Below are 26,174 nucleotides of genomic sequence, written 5' to 3'. Positions count from 1 at the left end.
TCAACAACAACATAGACACAGTAACAAAATCAACTCACAAAACTTCAGTCCAATCGGGAACTGTACGAGCATTTAGCCCGAAAAACATAGCAGCAGAAACCAGAGGCATCTACAAAATATTATGAAGTGGTCAACACTCCTGGAATCAACAAAATGTCTGCTGAAACAGAACTTAAACCATTTGCAGACTCTAAACAGAGAAGGTTCTTTAAGCACCTCTCCCCGGTCACCCATTCCATCAGGTGGAGTTTATCATCAAAAAAAGCAATTTCTCTGAAGCCAAAGCCCTCAGAAGGAAAAACTTCCAACAACGTAAACAGTGGAGTAGGTGAAAAGCTATATTTAAGAACAGATGGTCCTGCAGTTACGAGGGTTCTTGTTGGTGATGAACTTTAAAGATCATAATTCTCCTTTGGGTTGTGTCAGGTTCATGATTTTTGGGGGGTTGATTCTCACATTTTATTTTGAGATTCTTGTGCGTTTCATGTGAAACATCTTACACAGGCTCAGATTCTCGGGGTGTTACACAGTGTCATATTCTCAGATCTTAAATCATTTGAGTTTGGCAACAGGTTCAATGGTGTTCCTATGGGGGAAGATTCTCACAGTTTACCTTTTCTGCCTCTTCCATAGGAGCCCCCATAGGAAACAATGGGAGGATGGATGGGGGCTCCTTGTTCAGGGACCCATAGAATAGGACCCCTTGATCCAATTCACTGGAAATTTGCTAATTATTTAAAAGACAGACTCCAGCAGCTCCCCTGAAAGTTTGGTGCCAATACCTTCAAAAACACCCCCCCCCAACCCCCTAGAAAGATTCTCCATAATGGATCAAAAAAATTATTGGAAGCCTGACAAAAATACCATCTCCAAACACAATACCAGTATTTGGAAACTGGGAAACCACAAATACCAAAAAATGTTGGCTCCAATATATTCAGCTATATAGAGAGGGTTCACTAGTCTCCAGTTCACAATTCATGGGGAAAGGCTGATTAGCAGTATTTTAATAAATAATCAGCTGCCAATGCAACTGGCTACAAGGATAAGACACAGATAAGACAGTCACTCCCAATAAAAGTGCAGCTGCAGCATTTTGCGTAAACTGAAGTTTCCAACAGTGCCATCCTAAGCAGAGTTACACCCTTCTAAACTCACTCAATGGACTTATAATGGCATTAACTCTGTTTAGGTTGGTATTGTCAGTTACTTTTAAGGACAACCCTAGAGAGAATATACTTTTTTAGTCAATCTGGAGGTTACTAAGCCAGGACAGAAGAATCGCCAGGACAGAAGAATCAAAAAGGGAATAAAGCTCCCTAATCAGGCTGTAAATGAAAGGGGACACTTTTAACAACTATACCAACCTACTGCTGAGGAGTAACTTCTCCTGACAAGGTGGATGCAATATAACCCCATTTAAAACAAGTGAAAACTTCCATTCAAAAACATTTGCTTCCTCAACTAACATCATCTCTTATTTGTGTACAACTTCTCCTTGCTCACCCTCATTCACTTGACCACTGCATCCAAACAGAGACAACAACATTTGGAGGCTTAAAGAATTGTAGACCTGGGTCTCATCAGAATCCTTCATACGATTTCATTAAGTGATTTCAATATTAAGAAGCATGGGCAGCAGCTCAGACTCTTAAGGAACCCCACGTGGAATTGCCCACAAAATTCAATTGGCTTCAAAGGAAAATCTTTTCGAGATCTGACTGGAAAACCCCCTGAAAACAATGGAGGACAACAGCAGATATGCCACAACCATTCTCGAAAAGGTTCAACAGAATGAAAAAGTAAACTGTGATACACAGATCAAATGGGATCAAAAGGGAAGAATTACTCATATCCAAACCAGGATGGAAACCCAACCGGCAAACCTTAAAGTCATTCTGCCACCAATTCTATCATCTTATGCAAAAAAGATAAGCTTTAAACTGTCCTGTAATTTGCCAGGAAATCCCATTTCAGGGAGTGCTTCTGCACAATCACCTCTTATAACTTCCTTGGCAAATGACCATGAACCAAAGAAATATTTGTTACCATGGTTGTAAGAACTCTCATTATTTTCCTGGCAAGATCTACTTAGTCATGGCAAAGTAAAGAGGTGGTAACTTTCATAACCCCATGAACTCTGTCAAGATAAGTCAGTGTGTCCAATTTGAAATATTCAACAGTGAACTGTCAGGGGGATGACTCCAATATTGCTAGTCCAATATCTACATTAAATTAGTGTCCCAGTCAGAACAGATCCAAGAGGTTTTATTTTCTATGAAGTTTGCAAAAATCTCGCACCAGACAAATGCTCCTTTAACAAAGTTGCTCTGGATGTCAGCAGACCTTGTGTGATTTTTAAAAGCACCTCAATTTTAAAATGGAAATGATTCCGAGGATGCCTTCTGACCTTGTCTGAATGGAGGAATTGTAAGAACTCCTCAAAAAATAAGAGTATCATTTCAGAAAAAGTTATGGGGTAAATTCAGATGGATCCAGGGATAGTATGATGTACTAGAAATTGGCTAAGGTTGGGTAATGGCAACATTATCAAATGTATTGGATTTATATATTCCAGTACAGTAAAGGAGTCATTTGAACTCATTCTTAAACAACACAGCAGATTCCACTGAGAATCTGTTTAGACAGGCACGGTCGACCCTTTCCTTTTCTTGCCATCTGCTTTTCTGCTCTTTGCCTCCCCCCCCCCCGCCCCCTGCCCCCTGTTGCTTTCTGAAGTCTCAAATTTTTGACCTATGATTACACTGCAGTCATGTTTATTCTTATGTGGATGGAGTAAACCAGTGGTGGGATCCAAAAATTTTAATAACAGGTTCCGATGGTAGTGGGATTCAAACAGTGGTGCCGCCGCACACACGCACCTCCAGTCCTTATTGGGCAGGGAGGTTCCTTTAGTAACCCCTTCTCGGCACTCAGATAAAATTAGTAACCACTTCTAGAGAACTGGTTGGATCCCACCTGTGGTTGGATCTGGTTGGATCCCACCTGTGGAGTAAACATATATGAAGCTTGTCCCTTACAGAAATCATTTTCAGGGGAAGTAAACATAGGCCCATGTCTGTCTAAATACTACTTTAGAGTAGAAGGACTATGGTGCTCCAGAAGACTTGCCCCAGAAAAGAAACCATAATGAGTTCTAAGTTCACAGAAGTAAACAAACATATATTCATGCCTACTAAGTACTCTGTACATCTGGTGGACCCCACTGCTTTTTTGTACCAAGCCAGAATGTAAGCATCCCCAGCAGAATACCTCCAAGGTGCTTTGGAGAGCTGGCAATGGTTCGGGTCAAGTACATACACTCCCTCTTTCAAGGAGCAGCTGGCACTTGTTCAAGCAGTCCGGACTGTTGGTGAACTCAACCAAGGCCTTCTCTGCCTGGAGCCGTGTTGCTGTGTCAGTTGTCTCATACAGTTGCTTGCACAGGTTCTCTAGCTGGGCTAGACTCTAGAACAAATCAAAGAGAAGAGCTGTGTTAAATTTTTGCGGGATGGTGACTTTTACGCTTTCCTACCATGTGTCCTTGCAAAAAAAAAAAGCAGTCATCCAGCAACCAGGAATTTTGTTGCAACTGAATCTGAACAATCTAAATATCCTAATACAATCTCTTTAGAATTCAACAAGGATTAAAAGTGCTTCATTACTACTGAGGATTTCAATGATGAAGTGAATATTAACACATGATCATTTCCATGTTTTGTACATTTTATGAATCAGTATTGAATGTTACCTATAGATCATTTTGTAGTGAGTGTCTTGATAGTTCAGAAAACAAAGGCAGGTAATTTAAGGCTCGTTCCGCACATGCAGAATAATGCACTTTCAAACTGCTTTCAGTGCTCTTTGAAGCTGTGTGGAATTGCAAAATCCACTTGCAAACAGTTGTGAAAGTGGTTTGAAAACGCATTATTTTGCATGTGTGGAAGGGGCCTAAATTTTCTTCAACTAAATAGCTACACACACATCAACTCTTGATCATGCAGAAGCTTTCTCCAAAGTTTATTTCCAGACATCTGAGTACAATTTACTTTGGCCTCTCAAAATCCATGCATTTTTCAAAATTTGCAAAGTTGCATAGTGCTCAGTAACAGAAACACAAGGATTAGCCCAAGTTTGTATTGGTTAGAGGTTATGAACATAGTTGATCAGTCTTGGTTCCAAAGCTGTTCAGCATCTTCATTACTAGAATAATTGGAATGAATGGGCTTAGACTCAACTAACTCTGTTTAGGATTGCAATGTTAAGGTGTTAAAAAACAAAACTTTGTTTATTAAAAATATTTCTATACCACTGTTCAGCCCTCCAAGTAAATGAAAACAGAGAAGCATAGTGGAAGAGTCAAGGAACAGACCAACATGGACAAAACCTACCATGTTATGGGGTTTCAGAATAACAAGTTACATAAACCAACTCATAATATAGTGCTCAATTTAATAACTGAAAAATTAGAGCAGTTGTGCAAACAGATCACACAAAGGATCACATTCAGGTATCAGATGACATCCAAGACAAATGACAGTATGCAAATATATACATACAAACAGACATCCAAAAATATAAGGTCCGTTGGGAGAAACAATAAGCCCCGACGAACAGGTGCCTGATACAGGTAAGTCCTTAGATTCTTCCTGAGCTATGCAAGAACAAGTTTTGATTGTTCAATGAGCAACATTAAATCAGGTTGTTCAAAGCAGTACAGGAATTCTGGACTTACACCCATTTCACGGAATCAAAGCTGCTTTGGTAGTAACATTTTCATTTTGTGCACATATAAAGCTTGTTCATGGAAGGAGTAGATGTATCCAGCCAATGATAATAAACAATTCCAAAATGGTTGGTATAAAAAATTCCAATAATTTTAAAGCTACATGCAAGATGTTGCCTGCACATGCGTGCCATTCTTTTGTTCATGGTGTTCCACAAGCTGTGATTCTCTTGACAATTTGATTTAACATCTACATGCAGCCTCTCACCGGGTTAATCTGGAGGTCTGGTCTGGGAAGTCATCAGTATTCTGATGATACCCAGTTGTATCTGCTGATGGACGGGCATCTGGAAGCTATCCTGGAAATCCAGGCCAGTTGTCTGGGGGATATGATGAAATGGATGAAAGTTGTTTGAAGCTGGATCCAGCAAAGATGGAGACCTTGTGGCTGGATTGGAGGGGAGTGCTGGTTGCTGACCTTTGAGGGCATGCATTGACTGTTAAGAGTCTTGGTGTGCTCCCTGACAATAGAGGCCAAGGTACTGCAAACTACTTGGGTGGGGTTTTTCATCACCATGCAAAGCCGGTTGCACCCTGTTTTTCCCAGACCAATCTAGCCACTGTGATCCATATGTCAGTTACCTCTAGGGTAGATTTGTTCTACGCAGGGCTACCTCTGGATGTCCTCCGGAAACTCCAGCTAATCCAGAATACTGCAGTGAGGGTGCTTTTTAAAATAAATGTCTTACTACTTTGAATGTGGGAAGTTTGTTTTTCAGAAATACATTAATTCTCACTAAAAAACATTACTGAAAGAATGCCAGGAGAAGGGAGGTGGTTGGTCAATAGATGGCAAGATTTCCAGAGTGCACAAGTGTAGCAAGTCATTCCTGAGGCAGTTAAATGGAGTGAGTGGGAGGTGGGGAAGTGGAAGATACTCTAAATGACCAGCTGATGTCAGTCCAGATACCAAAAAGAGTTGAATGGGCTCAGGAGAGCGATGCACTGACAGGTGGAGATCCAGGTACAATGAACCCCCACACCTTCTTCAGGCAGGGAAAACATTCTCTGACTCAGCTCATCAGATTTTCCTGTCTTTTTCCAGTTAGGGGCTGAGCTGCTTCAGATTTGGTAGCATATGATATAATAAAAGCACTTTCCCTCAGGTCTGATATGCTCCCCAGAAGCTGAAGGATGCCCGTTATTTTTTAAAAATTCTAAGCAGACCCCTTTATAAGGCACACAAAATAATACTGAGGCAGGTTTCAAACTTGAACAGAATAAAAGCTTTGTTTAACAGAGAGGAGATGGGAAAAAGAGATCAATAACTTGGAAACAGGAATGGAGGCAGAAGAAATTTGTATTTATACAAAGAGCTTTGGCAGAGAATCAGTTTATACCATCTAAGCTAACAGAAACTTCTTTCCGAACTGGTTTCCTGCACGTGTAGGGTCAGTTTTGTAACTGTCTCTTCCAAAGGTCACAATTTAAGCTAACAGAAACTGAACAAACTTATTAAACCTGTGCCACCATTTTCCAAAAATACTTGGCAGGCTCAAGAAAAGTCATCAGTGGGTGCCATGATGCCAACAGGTTCCACATGGGTGCTACTCCCCTGCCTAGGCAATAAATATAATCCAAGAATCTTCAAAGCTAAAACTCACCCATCCACTCAAGCTCCATGACTAAATGTAACATTTTGGAATCAACCAAGAAGTTGTTCCATGTTGGAAAGTTACACCTGCAGATGAAACTATCCAATTAGGACACTTTCTATAACCTCTTGTGCCCCATCTTCTACAGGTTTTCCATCAATTCCCCCATCCCGATATATTTGGCAGATCTGTAGTATCTGGAACCAAAGGCTACCAGACTGCCATTTTTTCTTAGCAGTCAAGCTTATAAAAGACAAAATCCACTTGTGGGTAATGAAGTATCTGAGGCTGAAGTTCATTTGACAATGAAGAGAATAAATGTCTGTCTAAAATTGCACTAGGTTGTGTCAGTGACTAATAATATAAAAAAATAAACATTTTCTAAAACTTCTTTCAAGGAGTTTTAGGGATGGCTATTAGCCTTTCCAATTTATAGATCTACCTGCCTGGTACATCATTCTAGATCTTCCTTCCAGCAACACAAAACACTGGAGTGCATCCTGCTCGGACCAGTCAAGATCAGATTAACTTTACATTCCATTTTCTGCCAGTTAGTAAAGGCTTATGGTTGGGGAAAACAAGAGGTGGGGATTATTTCTTGCAGGGGCCAGGCAATATTAGCTCTCTGAACCAAGATAAAAGCAGTATTGAACGAAGTGACTATGCAGCACAGGAACCCTGCACATATTAGATAAGGACCAAGCACAAGGCTGCAAACACTTAAACGCAAGTAAAAGTTATTCACCGTAAGAAAAACCAGACAAGGCACCCAAAGTACTCTCCTCCTCTTGCATTATTCAGCCCACTGTGTTCCAGTGCCTACCTTCATTCAATGCTCTTCTCACAGGTAGCACTATATCCATCTAACCTTAGGAATACAGCAAAGGGCTCTTGTGAAAAAAAACACCAAGAACAGATCTCAGTATTCTTGCCAATAAGGAACTCATAGTTGTAAATATCCTCAGGGTGGTTTTCTTGTATGCCAATTTAGACTCTAACAAGAAAACTCAAATTCTTGGCTCAAAATTTATCTAAAATCAGGTTTAGATGTTTGCCTTTTATTTTCACATCAGTTATCTGTGAATTAGATGTGCAGAGCTCAACATACAAATGTTGAGTGTGGAGGCTGTAATACAGTAAAGTGGACTGGACCACCTTTAGAGACCTTCCAATTCAATGACAGGATTCTATGAAAACACAGAAAACCCAAAGTTACTAATGTTGTTCCAGGTAGATACTATGGAATGTAAGTTGTGCTCCTCTTTAGGAATAACAGAAAGGCATAAATATTGGGAACTGACTTGGTTCCTAATTTCCACAGTACTTCTAATTCCCTCAAAATACTGCAACACGATTACCACAGTGCATGACAACAAACTGGAACTGTTCCCTTTGTGTTGTCACAGGAACTTTTTAACCATTCATGGTATAGCTACAACATATTTGTATGCTACCTATCTGCCCATGTCAAGCAGGTCTGTTCATTATTTAGAATTATCATCTACACCAGTGTGTCCAGACATATTGAGTTTGGTGGTACTTTTAGAAGTTTGAGAAGGTGCTACCACAAAATGCATGCCATGGGGTATTCCTTTTCCCCCCTCTGAGTGCAGGGAGGGGGGATATAATTTTAATGTATTTGAGCTTACATTTTAGAAAGGTGTCAGATTTTTTTCACACACCCCACCCCACGGCCAATTATTTTTAAACTTTTAGTTGAATGAAATGTTTCAGTGGGGATAGAAGAGGTAAGCTTTTGAAGGAAGAAACCTTCCTTGTAATAATGTGCCTGAGCTTAACAGTATTTATCTTATGGAAACAGTGGCGAGTGACCTTTCCAAATATCTGCAAGTTTTTGAGGGATAAGGGGTTCTGGTGGGAATACTGATGACGTCAGGAAATCTATAAATGTGTATACAATGGATTTTATTTGGTGTGGGTGTATGCCATAGTGCATATGGTAGGTTCTGAGAGTATGTAGTGGGTTCCCCCGGCTGAGATGGGGGGAAGCATAACTTCATTGTCCTTTTCTCATATTTATTGTCACTGCTCTTAGGAAACACACCCTTCATTTCTGCTGATGATGTGGTTATTGTGGTGAGGTATTTTTAACCAAATATATGCTCCTAATGAAGACAAATGATGCAGGTCATTCTGATCTCATCAGATCTTGGAAGCTAAGCATGGTTGACTTGTTGAAGTACAGGGGTCTGCAACCTGCAGCTCTCCAGATGTTCATGGACTACAATTCCATGAACATCTGAAGAGCCGCAGGTTGCAGACCCCTGTTGTAGTATATGGATAAGAGATCACCAAGGAAATCCAGGGTTGCTATGCAGAGGTAGGCAATGACAAACCACCTCTGAATTTTCTCTTGCCTTGAAAACCCTACAGTATTTCCATAAGTGGGGCTGCGACTTGATGGCACTTTCTACTACTACCAATTAAAACAAACAGAGGTTAGCTGCAAGCTCAGGCATTACCCTTTAAACTGGACTTTGTGAGAGGTACCTGGAGCTTGTACCCCACCCCCCATCCTGTTGCCTCCACTGCACCCTCTTAATCCTCTTGTTACCTTTAGCACACCTTTAGTAGTAGTATGGGGTCAAGGTGAAGGTAGAAAGTTTCATAAAAGGGAGAGGAACAGATAAAAGGGAAGGGCAAGGAAATGTGAACTGTGACAAAATGAAGAGTAGATGGAGATCGCATAGAAGAAAGGAAGTTGAACAGGAATAAGAAGGAAGTATGGAAGCACACAATCTGGGAAGCAAGCGGACATCAGAAAACACATTGGTGGGTGCTGTTGCACTCATGGACAGTCTGTTGGGCATCACTGGCCTATACCATCATCATCCTTCCTATAAACTTTCTTTTAATACTCTCTGAAAACCTGTTTAAAAGTCTTCTGGCAGCTGTATGATGTCTTCTGGCTGCATTCTCAATGCCCAGCATAACAACCCTAGTGTGTTGTTTGCCAGCCCATCTTTTAAATATTTGTCACATGAAATTATGTTGTGCATTTTTGGTACAATAAATTCTAGATGATAATTTTTGAGTAAATAAGACATCTGCTTACCAAGTGGCAATTTACCATGGTAGTAACACACTGTTGTAGTCTTAACTAAGCATGAGTACTGCAGATTTAGCCTAGTAACCTGTTCATTAAACTCTTCTGCCAGACAATCCCTGTCTCCTAGTTTCATGGAGCCACAGAAGAGAGGAAAGGAGAATTTTCTGTAAAGCAAAGATCTATTAGTCCAAAGCAGTGTTTACAAGCCTTGCTGTGCTGTTACACTTTTATGGCTGAGAATTTGTGTTACATTTGCTATAGCCCAAATACATTCAGTTTGTTCACTGGCTAAGGAGTTTCACAACAGCTCATTTTTTGGGAAAGAGAGTGAAACCAAACACACTGTCTCTTCAAAGCCACTGCATATTGCATGTAGGGCAAAAATGCAGCTGTGTGCTTTCCCAGTCAGGATAAATAGCTGATAATTAGCCAAATGTATACATATATACAAAGAGCCATGAAATGCACAGCCTGGCCATGATCATGGTGGACTTTGTAAGTCCTAATGATTTCAGCAGGGAAGTAAATTACATCTAAATTTCTTCCATTGAGATCAACTGGAATTAAAAATGCTTAACTTTGAATAATTATTTATGTGTCTAATTGTTTCACCTGAAAACAGACAGGACTTCCAACATCAAATCTATTATTCTGACTGGTGGAAGGGGAGATCCGGAACTTGAGAGCCAACTTGGTTTCATCGAAGGTTAGAAATATTGTTGGCTTACTTTGCATTCTCACTATCAATGTTAAGTTGCTTATTTTATCACATTTATTGTATACCTTTCTTCATGGCTCAATGGTCAATGGTCCTAATAGTATACCTGAAGACAGTTTTTTTTAGATCTCTACCTTTTTATTGGGGAAATGGGGACACAGTGGAATTTCCAAGGAAGTTCTCTTGCTGCTGGGTTTACAGAGATTGTAATGCATTTAAACTAACTCTATATGCAAACTCTATATGCAAAATATGAAACAAAATCTGTAATACTTGAAGGACTTCTGTTCCCTATGTGAAATTACAGGGAAACTCAATTCTTCTGAACAGTATTTTCTCTCCATCCCTGCCTATAGCCAGCTGTGAAGTGGCATCACATTTACACTTTTAATAAATACTGCCCCTGTACTTTAAGTGGGAACATCCACTTAAAAATGTGAGTAAGACACTCTGTCTTAAGATTCACACAAAGTTGAAAATTAAGGATTGTGGGGCGCTTCCCTTTTCTGGGCACAGGCCCATCTGCTGTCATTTCTTTCCCTTCTCCTGGGTGGTTGGCCCATTTTGGCTCCCATTGGCCAGGGAGAAGTTGGTTTAGGTGGCCAGAGACCCGGGTCCAGGTGGCCTGCTGTCTGCAGGTACTGCTTTTGCTGGTGGCTGCTCATGGGCCACGGGTCTTGTGTGCCTTCCTCTCCCTCGCTAACTGGTCAGGTTCAACTGGCCGCCTCTTGCTCTCTCCTCCTTCTATCCATTCCTCCTTCACACATCCGTTCATCTCACAGCTCCTTCCTCCATTTTATCCCCTCTGACTCTGTGCCCCTCAAGGGCTCTCTACCCTGCCCCCACTGGCCTGTGGACTGTTGGTTGGGCTTTGCTGGCCTGGTGACTGGGGCTCTTGTCCACAGGCCTATCTCCACTTTTAAGCCAGGGAAGGGAGGGGCTGGCGTTGCCCACCTGCAGCAGTGCTGGACATGCTTCCACTGCTCTGCAAGTTTGGCAGGGCTTCAATGGGTGCTGCAAGGATAGCGAGTCGGCCAGACTCTCCGGGGCACAAGCTGCATTTTTTTTGGTAGAGACACAGATTTGCAATACACGAATTGTGTGTTGGAATTTTATATTGTACTGATGTGTTGTATTTATATAAATATAAGGGTTTGGTCCAGTGATCCACTTGCACAACAATCACCATGGAACTTCATGTAAAGACTGAGGAACTGCCCTGCCTCTCCCCCACCTTCAGCTTTCTCTTATGACTCTGGGAACATTGATTCCACCAGTGTTTTAATTGAAAAGATTCTTATGCTTCAAAGTAATGAATAGGATTACTGTTCCTTCCTATCATTTTGAAGAAGTGAAGCTAGACAAAATAACACAGAAAGTATGGCATAAATGCTATAGAGAACTTGAATAAAAATGTAATAGCTACCAAAAAGGCAAGTAAAAGGAAATAAGGAAAGTAGTTGATGGGTGACATATGTGCAAACTTAAACTTTCACAGCATAGGATAAAATATAGGCTATTGGATTGTTCCTGTTAATTTAACGTACCAGTGGATTTGTACTGCAATGGGAGATTCTGTCTCCCATGGAGATTACTTAGGCAAGACAAACAGCTGTCTTCCGTTAGTGTAAATCCCTTCCTTGTTTTGTGCTAACCAAAGATCTGTTTGACTCCCTTAAAAATTAGTCACTGATTCAGATGAGCTGTTTTGGACAGGACATACCATACCTGAAGTAGACTATAAAAGTCACATGACGTTGCTATACATTTGCCCACTGGCTCCCTTCTCCACCAGTACTACAGCAAAACATCTTTTGAAGTTCATTAGAGTTTGCCCTTACAGTGTGTGGCACCTCTTGTGCCTGCAGGACTAATTCATACTCCAATTGTGAGTTGCAGAGTTATGGCAGGGCTGCTTTTGCAATTTGTTTGCCCCATCCCTCAGACAGAATTTTACTGAGCATCAGGGCAACCAGTACTGGGGAGCAGGTTTAATCTCCACTCCAGTGGTATCTCTAAATGCAGAGTATGGTTTCTCTCACACAAGGGAATAGCTGACATTTATGGGTTCCTCTGAAGAAAATAAACCAGTGTATCTGATAGTAAAACTGTACTGAGGTCAATATATCTGTAAGAGATGCTATACTAGATACCTGTAGTGACCTGGATTCCTTCTGGATCTTTCAAAAATTAGTGATAAACTGATACATTCTGGGCCGAAAGGGGCCCAGGTCTACCATTGGGCAGACCAGAAGGGACCCAGGTCTACCGCTGGGCAGGCCGGAAGGGGCCCAGGTCTACCACTCGGAAGGCTGGAAGGGGTCAAGTTGGCATGCAGGAATGGACTCTGGCGGGTCAGCGGCTCATAGGGCCCAGCCCGCCAGTCTGCAAACGCCCTTGCCCTGCCTCACAACCCCCTCGAAGGGTGTGTGGTGGCCATAGGCAGACAGGGAGGCTGGGTAGGGCTGGAGGCCGTGGTTGCTGCTGCTGCTGGCTTGATTAGTACCATGTGGGAGTGATTCTGCAAGGGGAGGGGGGCCGGTAACATTATCACAGTAGCCCGGGCTGTGCTCATGGCACCCCAGGGTACTGCGGAACCCCAGTAGGGAATCACGGCACTACACCATGCTGGCTCTCTCTACTAAGCTCCTCTGTAATCTTTCTGCTTTCTTTTAGCAATCTTTCCATCCTTTTGCCACCCAAAGGCCAACACCACCTCCCTGCCTAGTCCCCAGGGAATCAAAGTCACTATCACAAAACTCTCTCAACATCCCGAAGGGCTGAATCCCCCACCATTAAGAATCTCCTTTCCCCCAAAACCAAAGGGATATTGGTCCCTCTAGCAGATTCATTAGATGGTGGTGTGGAAACTGGCCATGTTTATTTTCTGGAGATGATAGTTAAAAAACGAAGTGCACTAAGAAACAAACAGAACCATTCGGGTAGTTTGAGTAAGGTTACAACCTGCCCTACAGAAGACTATTACTGATGAAGATGAATTTGCAACCTATTTCCACTAAATCTTAGAAGCAACTGGTCAACCTCTTCCCATTCAGCCATTTTCTCTATTGCATTACATACCCCTCCTTTTTCTGGAAGCCATGTCTAAGATCACAGCTATTAGAGAGAAGGGACCAACCAGTGAGCAACACGTTATCTAAGTGACAAGCAGCTACATTAGGCAATCTTTCCTGGACATTGTGAGGGCAGGAGTAAATTCTTGTTCCAAATGTAGCTGGACTGAAGGTGGAATAATATTGGTCCAGACTACACTGCAATTTTCCCTACTTTTATCAACCACAAGGTTTGCTTGATAATTTGTTCACAGGAGAATTTAGGTTAAGGCTACTATAAAACTCATAAACTTCTAAGCCAAAACACAACAATACAGCTGAACCCACCAGCCCTTGGAAGCTCTCTTGACTGCGACTATTCTTTCAATAGTTTTGTACTATACATCAAATTCAGTTATCAGATTAACCTGGGATATCATCAGCTACCTTTCACAGAACTTTAATGAGACTATGTTTCTCTGAAAGTAGCAAGCAGTTACTTCCAGTCCACCAGAAATAGCCATAGTTCTCTGCATGTCCCTATCCCAGATCATATGGGAAACAAAGGAAACCAGTATTACAAATGACTTTAATGTAACATATCGATAACAACTGTCTCTATAATAACAAAGCCAATTGCAAAGAGGAAGATATGTGGCTTAACAAAAGAACACTTGCAGCCAGTTTCAGGTTCAGTCCTCGGCATCTCCAATTAAAATAGCTCAGGTAGCAAACACTGGGAATGATTTTTTTTCTGCCTAAAGTACTAGACAGGTATGCCAGAGTAGACAACACGGAGATGGATGGCCTGATTCTGTATAAGGCATCTTCATGTACACACATCATTAGGCAATGCTAATGATCCTCAAAGTCAGAAATCTACAAGAACACGTGGAAAGGGTGGAATATAAATATTTTAATAAATAAATATAACACAAAAACAAACCCATAGTAATGCTAATCTATACACACCTATGAATTATGAAACATGTTCAGACCATCCGAATATTTTAAGGGATTCAAAAGAGGCCAGTTTCAGAGAGTAGCTGCATTGGGGCTGTAGTAGAACAGCTAGATTTGAGTCCAGCAGCACCTTGGAGATTAACAAGATTTTTCAGAGTGTAAAATTTTGACAACGTTCTCTTTGTCAGATACAAGTAGGAATACATGTCCCCAGAGTCCTCATCTCCCAATTAGAAGGTGAGTGGGGTGTAAAAGAGGCACAATGCAGAATGTAATCAGCTTTATACCATTTTGGTGTCGAGCCACTCAGATGCAGTTGCAAATTGAATAGTTGAGGGCTACTGCTGTGTAGTTCAGAGATTCAGGTTCAAAGCAAGAGATCTCATTCAGTGGTCTTGGGCAAATCATTTTCTTAGCTTAACCTATATATATATATGTGTGTGTGTGTGTGTGTGTAAATTGAAATAAAAATAAAAATGAAACCAAGAAGAGAGGATAAAAAAACTTGCAAGCACAACTTTTAAAAATATATCCCCCCTCCCCAAAAAAACTCCTCATGTGCAAAAATGCACACTCACAGTTACTGGTTTGGTAACCATTGTACAACATCATGATTTGGTAGCTTGGGAATGCCAGCACAGCACAACACTGTAACAGGCTGAACTTTCAACAGGCAGTATTACAAGGCACAGCTGAACAGTACAATATTAGATGGCCAAGAGGGCTGAGTATGGATACAGATATGGCAGTGAAGCCACACACCTTACCATACACCAACATAAAATACATCTAGCCTCCTTTGTGTAAGCAGTGGCAGTCTTCATTTTGATACAATGAGTTTCTGACTAGATGATGAACCAAATGTTGGTCTGTATTACTGACAGCCATCACAGACTGTGGGCCATCATGCTCTCAGTAGACCACATGGTGTACTACCTACAGTTCTGGGCTGAGATCTGGCAGAACTAGGTTCACATTCCCACTCTGCTGGGGAAGCTTGCTGGATGACCACTGGCCAGTCACACACTCTTGCCTAACCCACCTCACAGGGGTAAAATGAATCTATTTTATGTCTCCACGGGGGAGAAAACTGGGGCATAGATTAACAAAATAAACACTGAAGTTGGGACTATAGAAAGGGAGGCTAAATATTTTGGAGGCCACAGTATACAACTGGTGGGCTGCACTTGGTATATGCATACAGGTGTCTCAGGTTGGAAGATCAGAGTAGGGCAGACCAAATAAAACAGTAGTTTAGTTTCCTACCAGCAGATAGGACCATCCACCAACTTCACTCTGATTAATCTGTTGGGTCTAGAACACACAACCTGCCACAACCTTGAAATTAAGTGCACAACTGCCACTGCCAGGAATCTCCTGAGAGATGAGTGGGGGACTCTGGGATCAGAACACTAGAGAACAGGAGCTAGTTAATTACGCAGGGGTTGGTCACTAGAATCTGGGAGACCTGTGGTTAAATTCCCCTTTGCCATGAACTCTGATGAATGAGCTTGGGCCAGTCACCCTTTTTCAGTCTAACCTACCTCACAGGTTTCTAGTAAAGATAATACTGGAAACAGAGAGCCAAGTACACCACTTTGAGGTCCTTGGGTGAACAGCAGGATTAAAATGTACCAGACTGCATAAAACAGGAAAACAAGTATTTCTGCAACACACTGCTAACTGTTCTGCTCAGTATGCTTATCTGTACTCCATCTCACAACACAAACACTGAACAGGTCCTTTCACTACATGTGGGAGTACTAGGAAAAACAGTGCTGTCCATGCAGACAGGAAACCAAGGGAAGAGAATTTTCTCCTTCACACTTTGCTAAAAGCCTCCCCGACTCCTCTGCAACATGTACTTCTTGAGCATTGACTTAACAACCTTTCCTCCCAGCAATGGCTACCAAACAGAGACATTACCGAACACAGCACTGAAAGCCCACAACAAGAGATACTGGCAAAATACCACTATGATGTTGGTGTGATGTCATGTGAGTACAGCCCAATGTGTAAGAAGGGGAAACAGGGAACATAATAACACTTCTGGGTAGACTGCCAATTACTTCAGCAAGTGCTACTGCTGGCCAACACTCAAGCTCCACCAAACAATGTGTAAGTAAGGGAAACAGGGAACATCATCACACTTTTAAGTGACTACCAGTTACTTCAGCAAGTGCTACTGCTGGCCAAACACTCAAGCTCTACTGAACAACCCGAAACAGAAAATGCATACAGTATCTCAGATACAATGATCTACAAAGAAGTACTGGCCTAGTGACTATGCTATGCCTTTACAGGTTAACCCCACTGTGTCCCAGCTGGCTCTCCCTTTCCTGCCTTGAGAACCTCAGGTGTTGATAATGTTTGGATTTTTTTGTCAGGACTGAGTAATTTTCAATAGGCTTTGGTAGACAGGGGACAATACCCATCCCCTGCTTTTTACCAACTTCAGCTTTTTGCGGGAAAGCACTTATACTGGGAGAAAGCTAAGAGATTTCTCCACTGTGTGCACAGTTAATTAGTTGTGCCCCAGCAAGGGGAAGGTTCCTCTGTGCTCACAATCCCTGTAGTAACTGCTGGTGTGTGCAGTTATGCAGGCTACTTGATGGAAAGGAAGGGTGGAGAACAGGTAGCTAGAATGAAGTATAGTAAACCACAATAATTTAACTTCATGAATCCAGCAAGCTACATGGGAACGTGTTGTTCATAGTGATTAAAGTCAGTGGCTATCTATCAGCATGAATTGCTCACCCTGAGATTGGATGTAGTGGTGCAAGACTTCATCAGAGTCCCAAAGATAGTAGCTACTCATATGAAGGACTTGAACAGATGACTTCAGACAAGCAACACTTCTATTTTGTAGTCTTTCATGTTCTGGTATACATGACAGGTTTCAACACCACAGCCAGTTTTTGGCAATGAAGTCAAATGAATGGTCTGCCTATTCCTTCTTTTTTGTTACTAATCAGTTTCCTGTTGGTCAAAAGATGAGCTTCGCATGATTTCCATCTTCTTCATTACTTCTACTTCTGCATAAGTAGTTTTCCACAGTGTGCAAGTCCTCTTTGAAGGAAGAAAAATTGCAACCTCCCTGCTTGTAGCTATACTACCCTTGAAACCTAAAACCTTGTGCGGGAGAAGTCCTAAAAGTGGAGGTGGTCTGGATATAATGCTAACTTAGCTGTGACTCCAACCTGTCAAAAATATGGGACTTAAGCTCCTAGAGATGTGGTAGTCACAAGGATTCTACTGGGCATGCCACAGTCCTCAGTACAGTGGAACATGCTGTGTTGTCTTTGTTCTTTTTCTTATTCTATACTGGAGAATGGGAGCAGATGATACCAGGCAGGGGAGCTGACATCTTGAACATTTGTTGATGTTCTCATACCTGGGTAACGTGGAGGAATCCCTGGCACACCACTTTATGATGAATGGTTGAAAGCAGCATTATTATGAATGCCAGTGCTGTTGCTTTGCTCTCAGCTTCTTGAGGTTGGACTTATTTCACAACATCCGCACTCTATTTAATGAGCTCACAATACAGAACCAGTTACGTTAGTGTAACACCAGCATCAATGATGCTCTGGTGGTTTTAGGATTGAGCTGTTCAATCTATTACAAGATTCCTTCTTTCATTTTTAGAAAGTGGTGCAAGAATATAATTTATAATGTTACACTACCCATGCACAGTGACTGCAAGGGAAGCTGCAGTTCCGGTCTAATATTAATTTGTATAAAAATGTGCCACCCCAACCTGGCTCCGGCTCTTGTACTCTGAGACTAAACATTTTAAAGTCCCTACTATTACATCCAAGATGAATATTAGAACCCACAGACATATATGTTGGAATGAAATCTGTCCACTTAAAAATGCAGAATTTGGGGCAGGAATAATCCCCATACATGAAATGAATCAGCAATTGTTTGCCTGGTTATCTGCAATAAGCAAGTTCTGCTTCCAGATGAATAGACATGAAAGTTCTTGTAAGTGACAGGAGAGCCCCCAACCTTCCATTCAGGCAAAATGATCAAGGCATCTTTAACTAGGCAAGTTTTGACTAAATGAACCGAAAGTCTTCAAAATTCCAAACAGTATGATAAAAAGTAAGATACTGAATGGAATACCTTTTGCTTGTAGCACTGAATCCAAGCAGACCTCATATGACAAGCAACTCATAAGCCAACTAGAACTTGCACCGCCTTGTGTATCAGAAAGAATACCAAAGTCTGTCATATCTGATGTCTACACATTTTTCCAAGGGAACAACATTGGAAAGAACAGCCACATTAAGCTGCCCGAATCTTAAATAAACTTGTTGCCAATGACTTGGTTTTAACTGAGAAATGTAGGGATGATCCATTTTTAAGCATCGTACAAATAAACATTACTATTAATTCTAACGCACTTGTGCAAGACAGAAAAGTTACAGTGTAATTAGGACAAATTATTCCGGCCAGTAGTATTCACGACAAAGGTACATTTTCCTCAAATGTCTGTGAAATATGTATAAGCTCTTTGTATTGCAGTAGTTACTTGGGGTCAGTTCACCCAGCAGCGAATGACAGTCAACCTGTGTTTCCACTGATGAGACACACCTTCTGCGTAGCATTTTTACCACTTGCACACAAAAAAAGGAGCATGAAAACAAAACAACAGAATGAACCAGTTATAATTCCTGGGGCCATTACTGTACGCCTATGCACCCACACACAAACATTACACAGACGATGTATCAACTGGTGATGAAAATACAAGGATCCACCTTTTGCTGTAACATACTATCGGTAGTAAGCACATGATGCAAGAACTTCAAAGCTACTGTCCACAGAGCACTTTTAGAGCAAATAAACAGCTCACCCTTGTGGTTCATGGAGGTAGGAGAAATTGAATGAATTTACTGGGAAAGAGCATTACCACCAGTAGGCACCGTATTTTATCCCATGCTTGGTGTTAGCTCTCTCTTGAGCTACTTTAGCCATTTTTATCCAGCCTTTAGGTTGATAACATGGTAAAAGACCGAGAAAGTACCAAAGGTCGCATTTTCAATAATGAACAACAACTTAAAGGCTATCTGTATCTGTAATGAACAAAACGAAATAAACCTTTTACATAATTATTAACTATCAGGAAAAACTCATTTTTCTATAAACGAACAGAGAACGCGGGCAGGACGTAACGGGCAAGAAGTTCTCAAAATGACTTGTGGTTACGGTTGTACTATTTATACTCGTTTTTACTATCTTCAAGTTATCCGGCTCAACCAAAGCTCTGCATCGCTCGCACAAGTTAATTATGCAACCCAAAGGATCGAACCGGCAACAAGGACTCGTCACGGGTCGCTCTTCCCATGTAAACACAGCGGCTGCGACTCCACCTTTTTCACCCCCAAAGGCTGCAGGCACAGAAGCCCCTTCAGAGGCTCCCGCACGAGGCCACAGAAGGGCGGCCGGATCCAGCATGCGTTTATTGGGAAGGATCTGGACTTATGGGGCGCGCACAGTATTGCAGCCACAGAGACCCATGGAGGCGACGGGCCGAGGAGGAGGGCCACAGGCTCCCGGCTGTGGCTTCGCGCTGCCTTCTCCCTCCAGCCCGACCAGGCCGAGCCTGAGTCTTTTTCCGATCTCCCAGGCGACCCTCCCTCTTCCCTCGAGGACCCCCTCACCCAGCCGCGCCCTGCAGGTGAGGAGGGCGGGGGGATCCTCTGCCTCCTGGCCCTCACTGGGGGCCTCTTCCCTCTGACTGCGAGGTTAGGAAGCGGAGGGATCAGGCCCACACCGCGCCGGGAGATGCCGCCTGTCGCCCAACCCCGCCGTCCAGATGCGGCCTCAGCTCAGGCCTCGTTTGAGGGGAGGGCCCCCACGTCTTCCCTCCTCACCTGCACATGATCCGCCATTTTGCTCCATTCATGTTCTGCTCTCCCTCCTCGCCTCCTCCCCCACGGGCTCCAACGACCCAACCAGGGCTAATGCGCCTGCGCACTCACGCCGGTTTCCTCGCGCACTCGGCGTAAGCAATGCTATAGGGTAACCCGGCCGCCTTGGGTTTTAGAGAATGGGGCGGCTCGCTGCGGTTGCGTGAGAGGCCCGGGCGCGCGGTAGCGACGTCATACACGCGCGGGAAACGGAGGGCGAGAGGGAAGGCGACAGGCTTTGTTTACATGGTTCTTAAAGGGGCCGTACGCCGTGTGCGTGCGTGAGAAGCGGGCGGAGTTTTTCTGCAATGCGAGCGAGCGTTGGAAGCTCCGTATTCGTAGGCAGTCCGTCTTGTAGTGCTCGAGGACACCGAAACGGAGGTCGAGAGCACCCTTTTTCTGCCCCTTGGAAATGCCAGAGGCTGGCCGCTGTGGGAATGAGGATTGTCTACTCTAGCTCTTTCTTCGATCCTGCAGGTCTGAGATGGTCCCGGAAAAGGGATGTTAGGCAGGTCAGAGTTCTGCCCTTATGGACCTTCTTCTCCCCGCTTGATCGTCAGTCTGCTCCATGAAAGTGGGATCTTCAGAAAAGTCCAGCTCAACGTTTCAGATCTGTAGAAAGACCTGCTTCCTAAATCCCAGATGTTGTGTGGATGAGCTGCGCAAAATGAAATGCATTGCCTCTGGGTTCACAAAATCATACTCCTCGGACTGAACTCTCTAAACATAGATCAGGTTTTGCCTCATATCCCACCTTAGGATGGAGCCTGAGGAGGACAAGGACCTCAGTGGGTTACAATGCCAGAATCCACCCTCCAAAGCAGCCATTTTCTCCCAGGGAACTGATCTCTATAGTCTGGAGATAAGCTGTTATTTTGGAGGATCCCCAGGTCCTATCTGGAGGCTGGCATCTCTACTTTGCCTTCAATGGATGCCTTCATCTGAACAAGTAGACTCTAAAGCATCAACTTCTATGATTTAATTAAAGCGTTAGTCTATACAGTGCCACAAGTACCTATTTATTTTTGCTCCATGAAACTGATATGATGAATGCTCTACCTTCTACCTCCCTTCCCCAAAGCTAGAGACATGCTGGTCTAAATTGGTAAGGATCACAGCTGGAGACACTTCCCACAGCCACTTCTTAAACACCAGCTTGAGCTTTTGTGAGCTCACTTCTTTGGATGCCTCAGAAGGAGTGTTACATCACTGCATCTCCATGCTGCATGCCACTGCATTGTTACACAGATGTTTGTCATTCATTCATAGCTGTTTGTAGGGAACTAATAGAGACACAGGAATAAAAATGAATACTGATAAGTTCAGTAACTAGCAAGTAGTTGTGCAGTTTTTTTGTTTCAAAGTTCGTTGCATTTGTTATTGTATGTATTCATTTCAATTTTTATACTGGCCTCTTAGCCCCATCTGCACTTACATTTTACTAATAGTGAAGGCAAAGGTGTGGAGAGAGGAGGGCATCTTTCAGGTTGTAGAGTTCACATTTGTGATTTTTGGAACAGGTGGTGAAGACTGTAACAAAATGTCTATCTTGTGGGTGGTGAGACCAGTTACAGAACAGGTGCCAAAGGGACTGAATCCAATCACAAAATATTGGGAGATTACAAACTAAGCATCCTTAAGTGCAGAAGTGGACTGTGATGTTAGAACAAACCTGGAGCACACTGAGCCCAGCGTAGCCCACAGTGCACAGGGCCACTTGGGTTAGACCTGAGTTGCAGCAACAGCTCAGCTTAATATTGCTGCCAACACTTTAGAAACCATTGGGTTCAGCCTTACTCCTGACCATCAGCAACCCTCTGTAGCAGTAGTCCTGAGCAACTTGCCAAAGGGGCAGTTCATCCCTGCTGTTGTGATGAAGGCAGCTTTTCCAAATTTGTGCCCCCTGCAGATGTAACTGTGATGCTTCCTGGACTCCACCTCTGTGATTGATGGAGTACAAAAATGTATCCCAAAGACATGGCAGCCAATCAACAGTATGCCAAATCACCTCAGGAACTATACTGGGATAAGTTAAGAATTGACAGACGGAATGTTTGGTGATCAAAAGGAGTCAGGTTTTGAGATGTAGTCTAATGAGAGTGTAAAGTGAAGATCTAAGGGGAAATCAGATCTTTGAGTTTCCCTACATAAGTGTACTGAAGAGTTGCATTATCCAGCATGGTTGCAGCAGAGTGCTGTGGTGATATAAGTCTGCCTGTAAGAGAGTGTTCCTGAGGCATGTACTGACATTCCGCAATTCTGGTTAAGAGCTAATATTTATCCTCATTTCCCGCCGAAAATATACTTTGTTCTTGCTCACATTTTAAAAAGAAACCATCTGATCCCTATCAGTTTTACCTCAGGCCCCTTCCGCACATGCAGAATAATGCACTTTCAATCCACTTTCAATGCACTTTGCAGCTGTGCGGAATAGCAAAATCCACTTGCAAACAATTGTGAAGGTGGATTGAAAGTGCATTATTCTGTATGTATGGAAGGGGCCTCAGTTACCAATCCAGCCCAGATCCTATCCCCTGAACCTAGTTCTCTTTCTGTTTTTAATTTCCTTCTGGGAACCATTCTTGCAGCAGGGTAAATAGAAGACTGTTTTGCAATGCAAGGAAAGAACATCTGTGTGAGGTAATGACTAGAGCCTCAGGAAATCTGTCACAACCTCTTATTCCAACAAAGAGGAGAACAGTCAGGACAGTATTGTTAGAAGAAGAGATGGGGAAAGAGGTCAGTGGGCACCTGGAAACACATCGGCAGGTGCCATGGTGCCCACAGATGCCCTACTGGGGATCACTGCTCCAGAGCAACACATTAATCAATCATATTTTTGTTAATTAATTTCTTTTCCATTTTTTTCATTGTCTAAATGCATAGAACAAACAGGACTTTTCCAGCCTGGAAAATGAATTTGGAAATGAATGCATATCCCTACTCATTATGAGCTGCTAAATAAGTGAAAAAGGATGCCTATCCCCAGAGCTTCTCCATTCCACATGTCTCAGACTAGCTCCCAACTCACTCATTTATAAATGCACTACTTATCCTGTGGCTGTTTGCTTTGCAGTGGGGGTTTTCTCCGTGGTTCTTTGTTTACAAAGGGATTCTCCCCCCTGCGAAGTATCCCTAGCCATTTTGCCTGCCCACTGCTTCCTTGTTCTTTCCATGCAACTTCTATTTGGGGAGGTTTCCTGCTGCCTTTCCCCCCTGCTGTCTGTAGTATGCTAGAATATGTTATTTTTTTGTCAATTTAACTGTCTTTCACTCCAGTGATAGACATTCAGTATGAAAATAAAAAGAAGAAAGCTCTTTTGATCTTTTTGAAATGGTAGGCTGAAAAAAGGAGGAACTGCTTTGGTGTGGCCAGGGAAAGATGGGAAAGAGCAAGAAAACACGAAGAAAGCCAAATGCATACTGATCTCCGCTTTTCCTGTGAAGGGAGAGAAGTGGTACTTTCAGAGCTTTCAGAAACCATGGAGATTCTCTGATATGAAGGCAGGGTGACTGCTGATGAGGGACAAACATGTGCATAACCAAGAATCAAGCCTGAAAGGAATGTATGCTCAATGCGAAGGAGACCACAAGTCCTAAATGGCCTTTGATATTTATGTTTGTAGCTTCATCTGCTGTGGAAAGCTGTGTAGTTGCAGCAATGCTGAGAGACCTGCAGCAGGGGATTACATTTGAATTCTGCTTCCAGTTTCTGTTTGTTCTACTTCATGTAGCTGGGGTTTTCTTATCATTTCTGTTTGACCAGCAGTGATAATTTATGGAGTGGAATATCTGGTATTTTCTCGCGAAAGTGACTGTTCTCCGTTGCCATCATCAATATAGGGTGAGAGTTTCGCTGCATTTGTGGCCTTCTGCCAACCCAGTGCTGTGAATCAGAGTTCCCTAGAGATACCCCGCTAGTGTGCCATTACTAATGTCCGCCTCCTGCCTCCAGCAGTACTGGCACCTGTGTATGGAGATAATCCTTGTTTGGATACAGGGAATCTGGTCACTGCTTCCTCAGAGGTTGAGCCTTCCAAATCTCTGGGGGGAAGACAGGGTGAGTCACGGAGCTTGACACAAAATCACCTCTTTTGCCACCACATCCCAGCTCTGGTCAATTTATCTCCCTTGTACCTTCACAATCGTGCTTACATGAGGATATTGGCATGGTGATGCACCGTGCTGGGTTTCACCAGCATAAGTCAGTTTAAGATACTATCCTGCCCAGTGGGTATAATTTGAGAGGTAGATTGTTCTGTAAATGATTTAAAGCAGAGGACAATATTTGGTTGATGTATATTCCATCCATATATTTCCATCTAGAGTAAAGTTGTAGTCACAAGGTCCTACCTTCCAAATTACAGAGATGGAGGAACTATTGGTTAAAAAGCAAATGAGTCATAACTAATTTGCATCACCTTTCTACCACCTTCTACAATCTTTACTGCTGGTGTTTTCTACTTTGAATGACATTCAATTATTCCCCTAATGGCAGAAGCAGGTTAGATCCCTCCACCCATTGACCGCCTTACTTCTGGAGGTATGGGAGAGTAGGAACAGTAGGTCCAGATGAAAAAATGGAAGCTGTATTCAAGTGTACTGAGGTTCCATTCGATTTACAAGCAGGCAGGGGATTAAAAGGTTTGGATATTGAATATTCTTCCAGTGAGACCTGTAGTACTTTGCATCCTGTTGGCTGGGCAGGTGTAAATCACCACCTATTTCTGGGTTGAGAAACTCCAGCTTCTCATGTGTAATCCAGAAGACACTATTAGGATGTAGTCACTTTGATACCATTTTGTTTGTCTTTGTTGCATTCCAGACACACTGTCTCATCCTAGCCTGTGTCCAACAACTGCTCTGCTTGATGCCAGATGCTGTTCATTGATCTCATGATGTGTTCTTGTTGTTCTACTACAAAGGTCTAGTCTGCACGAGTTGTTAACAATGTATCTTGCCATCAAATGCAACCTTTCCCCCCTTCTGCATGGGTTTTCCTTTGTTTGATTCTGGAAATGTTTTCCCTTCATTTTACCTCTGTTGTTTTCCTGAGCACTTTGACCACAATGTGTTTTTTAAAATCCATTTCTGAGCCAGCTTGGCGTGAGTGTGTGATCATGGGGGGTTTTTTTGTAATAAATTTTATTGGTATTAAAAGGACAAAACACAGATACATTTTAAATGGAAAGGTCAAAAAAGGAAAAGAGAAATAATACAAAAAGAAAAGAGATAAAGCTTGGTTGATATAGCTGCCTTAGAGGAAAAAATTATATTATTTTTACGTTAATATCTTGGTTCAGGTTATCCAGTAGTGATTAAGTTATAATAAGGTATAAATTCCGGTAATTCTATAGTCTTATATCTTAACCCCCCAGACTATTCAACCAAATAACAATAATGGAAATGAGACAGAGATCACTGTAAGATTTAAAAAACACCTCACCCTTCCCCCCCTTCTCTCCAACAAATTCCCTCTCTGAACTTCCCCTACAGAATTCCTTATACTAAGTATACTCATGATTATTAATACTTTGTACTCAGTTTTACTAATGAGAGGAAAATAATTTTTAAAAAGGAAACGTGGGGTGTTGGGGGTGGAGTGGGGGCCCATGGGGGGGGGCAGAAAATTCAGAGTCTGCCCTGGGCTCTATTTTCCCTATTTCCTTGATAGAAAGATAAAGAAGAGATCCTGATCTAGTTCCCCCTCCCCCTATAATAATAATACTAAATTAAAAAAGGAAAAAACACATATGCACACCCCTACACATATATACAGTGACTTCCAGCTTCCTCACTATGGATCCAAACATAAATCTAACTCCTTGGTTATAATTAATATCTAGGTTTTTTCCACTTAGTCCTTCTTATAAAATTGCCTTAATTCAGTACACTATTTTCATTTAAGTCTCAAATGCTGCCATTGTTTTTCTGTTTATATATGTTTTCAGTAAGTAGTCCGCAAAGGATTTCCAGTCATTAAGAAAATCATCCATATTCTTGTCTCTTATAACCACTGTCAGCCTTGCTATCTCTGCATACTCTGTGACTTTCAAGATCCAGTCTTG

The 26,174-nt window shown here is 42.4% G+C and overlaps 1 protein-coding gene across 1 annotated transcript in view; it reads right to left on the bottom strand.

Annotated features, from left to right (window-relative positions):
- XPO7 (exportin 7) overlaps nt 1–20,259 on the bottom strand; it is a 63,606-nt gene extending 43,347 nt beyond the window's left edge. The window contains exons 1-2 of the mRNA XM_048512508.1: nt 20,071–20,259; nt 3,322–3,468 (exon numbers count right to left, since the gene is read on the bottom strand). Coding sequence (XP_048368465.1) covers nt 3,322–3,468; nt 20,071–20,088 — 165 coding nt within the window. The 5' untranslated portion in view covers nt 20,089–20,259. The remainder of the gene's footprint in view (nt 1–3,321; nt 3,469–20,070) is intronic.
- Between the last annotated feature and the right edge of the window lie 5,915 nt (nt 20,260–26,174).

The sequence above is a fragment of the Sphaerodactylus townsendi genome, linkage group LG12, assembly GCF_021028975.2.
Source record: "Sphaerodactylus townsendi isolate TG3544 linkage group LG12, MPM_Stown_v2.3, whole genome shotgun sequence".
Taxonomy (NCBI): domain Eukaryota; kingdom Metazoa; phylum Chordata; class Lepidosauria; order Squamata; family Sphaerodactylidae; genus Sphaerodactylus; species Sphaerodactylus townsendi.
The sequence above is the reverse complement of the archived record's forward strand: the minus strand, read 5'-3'. Positions and strand labels throughout refer to the sequence as shown.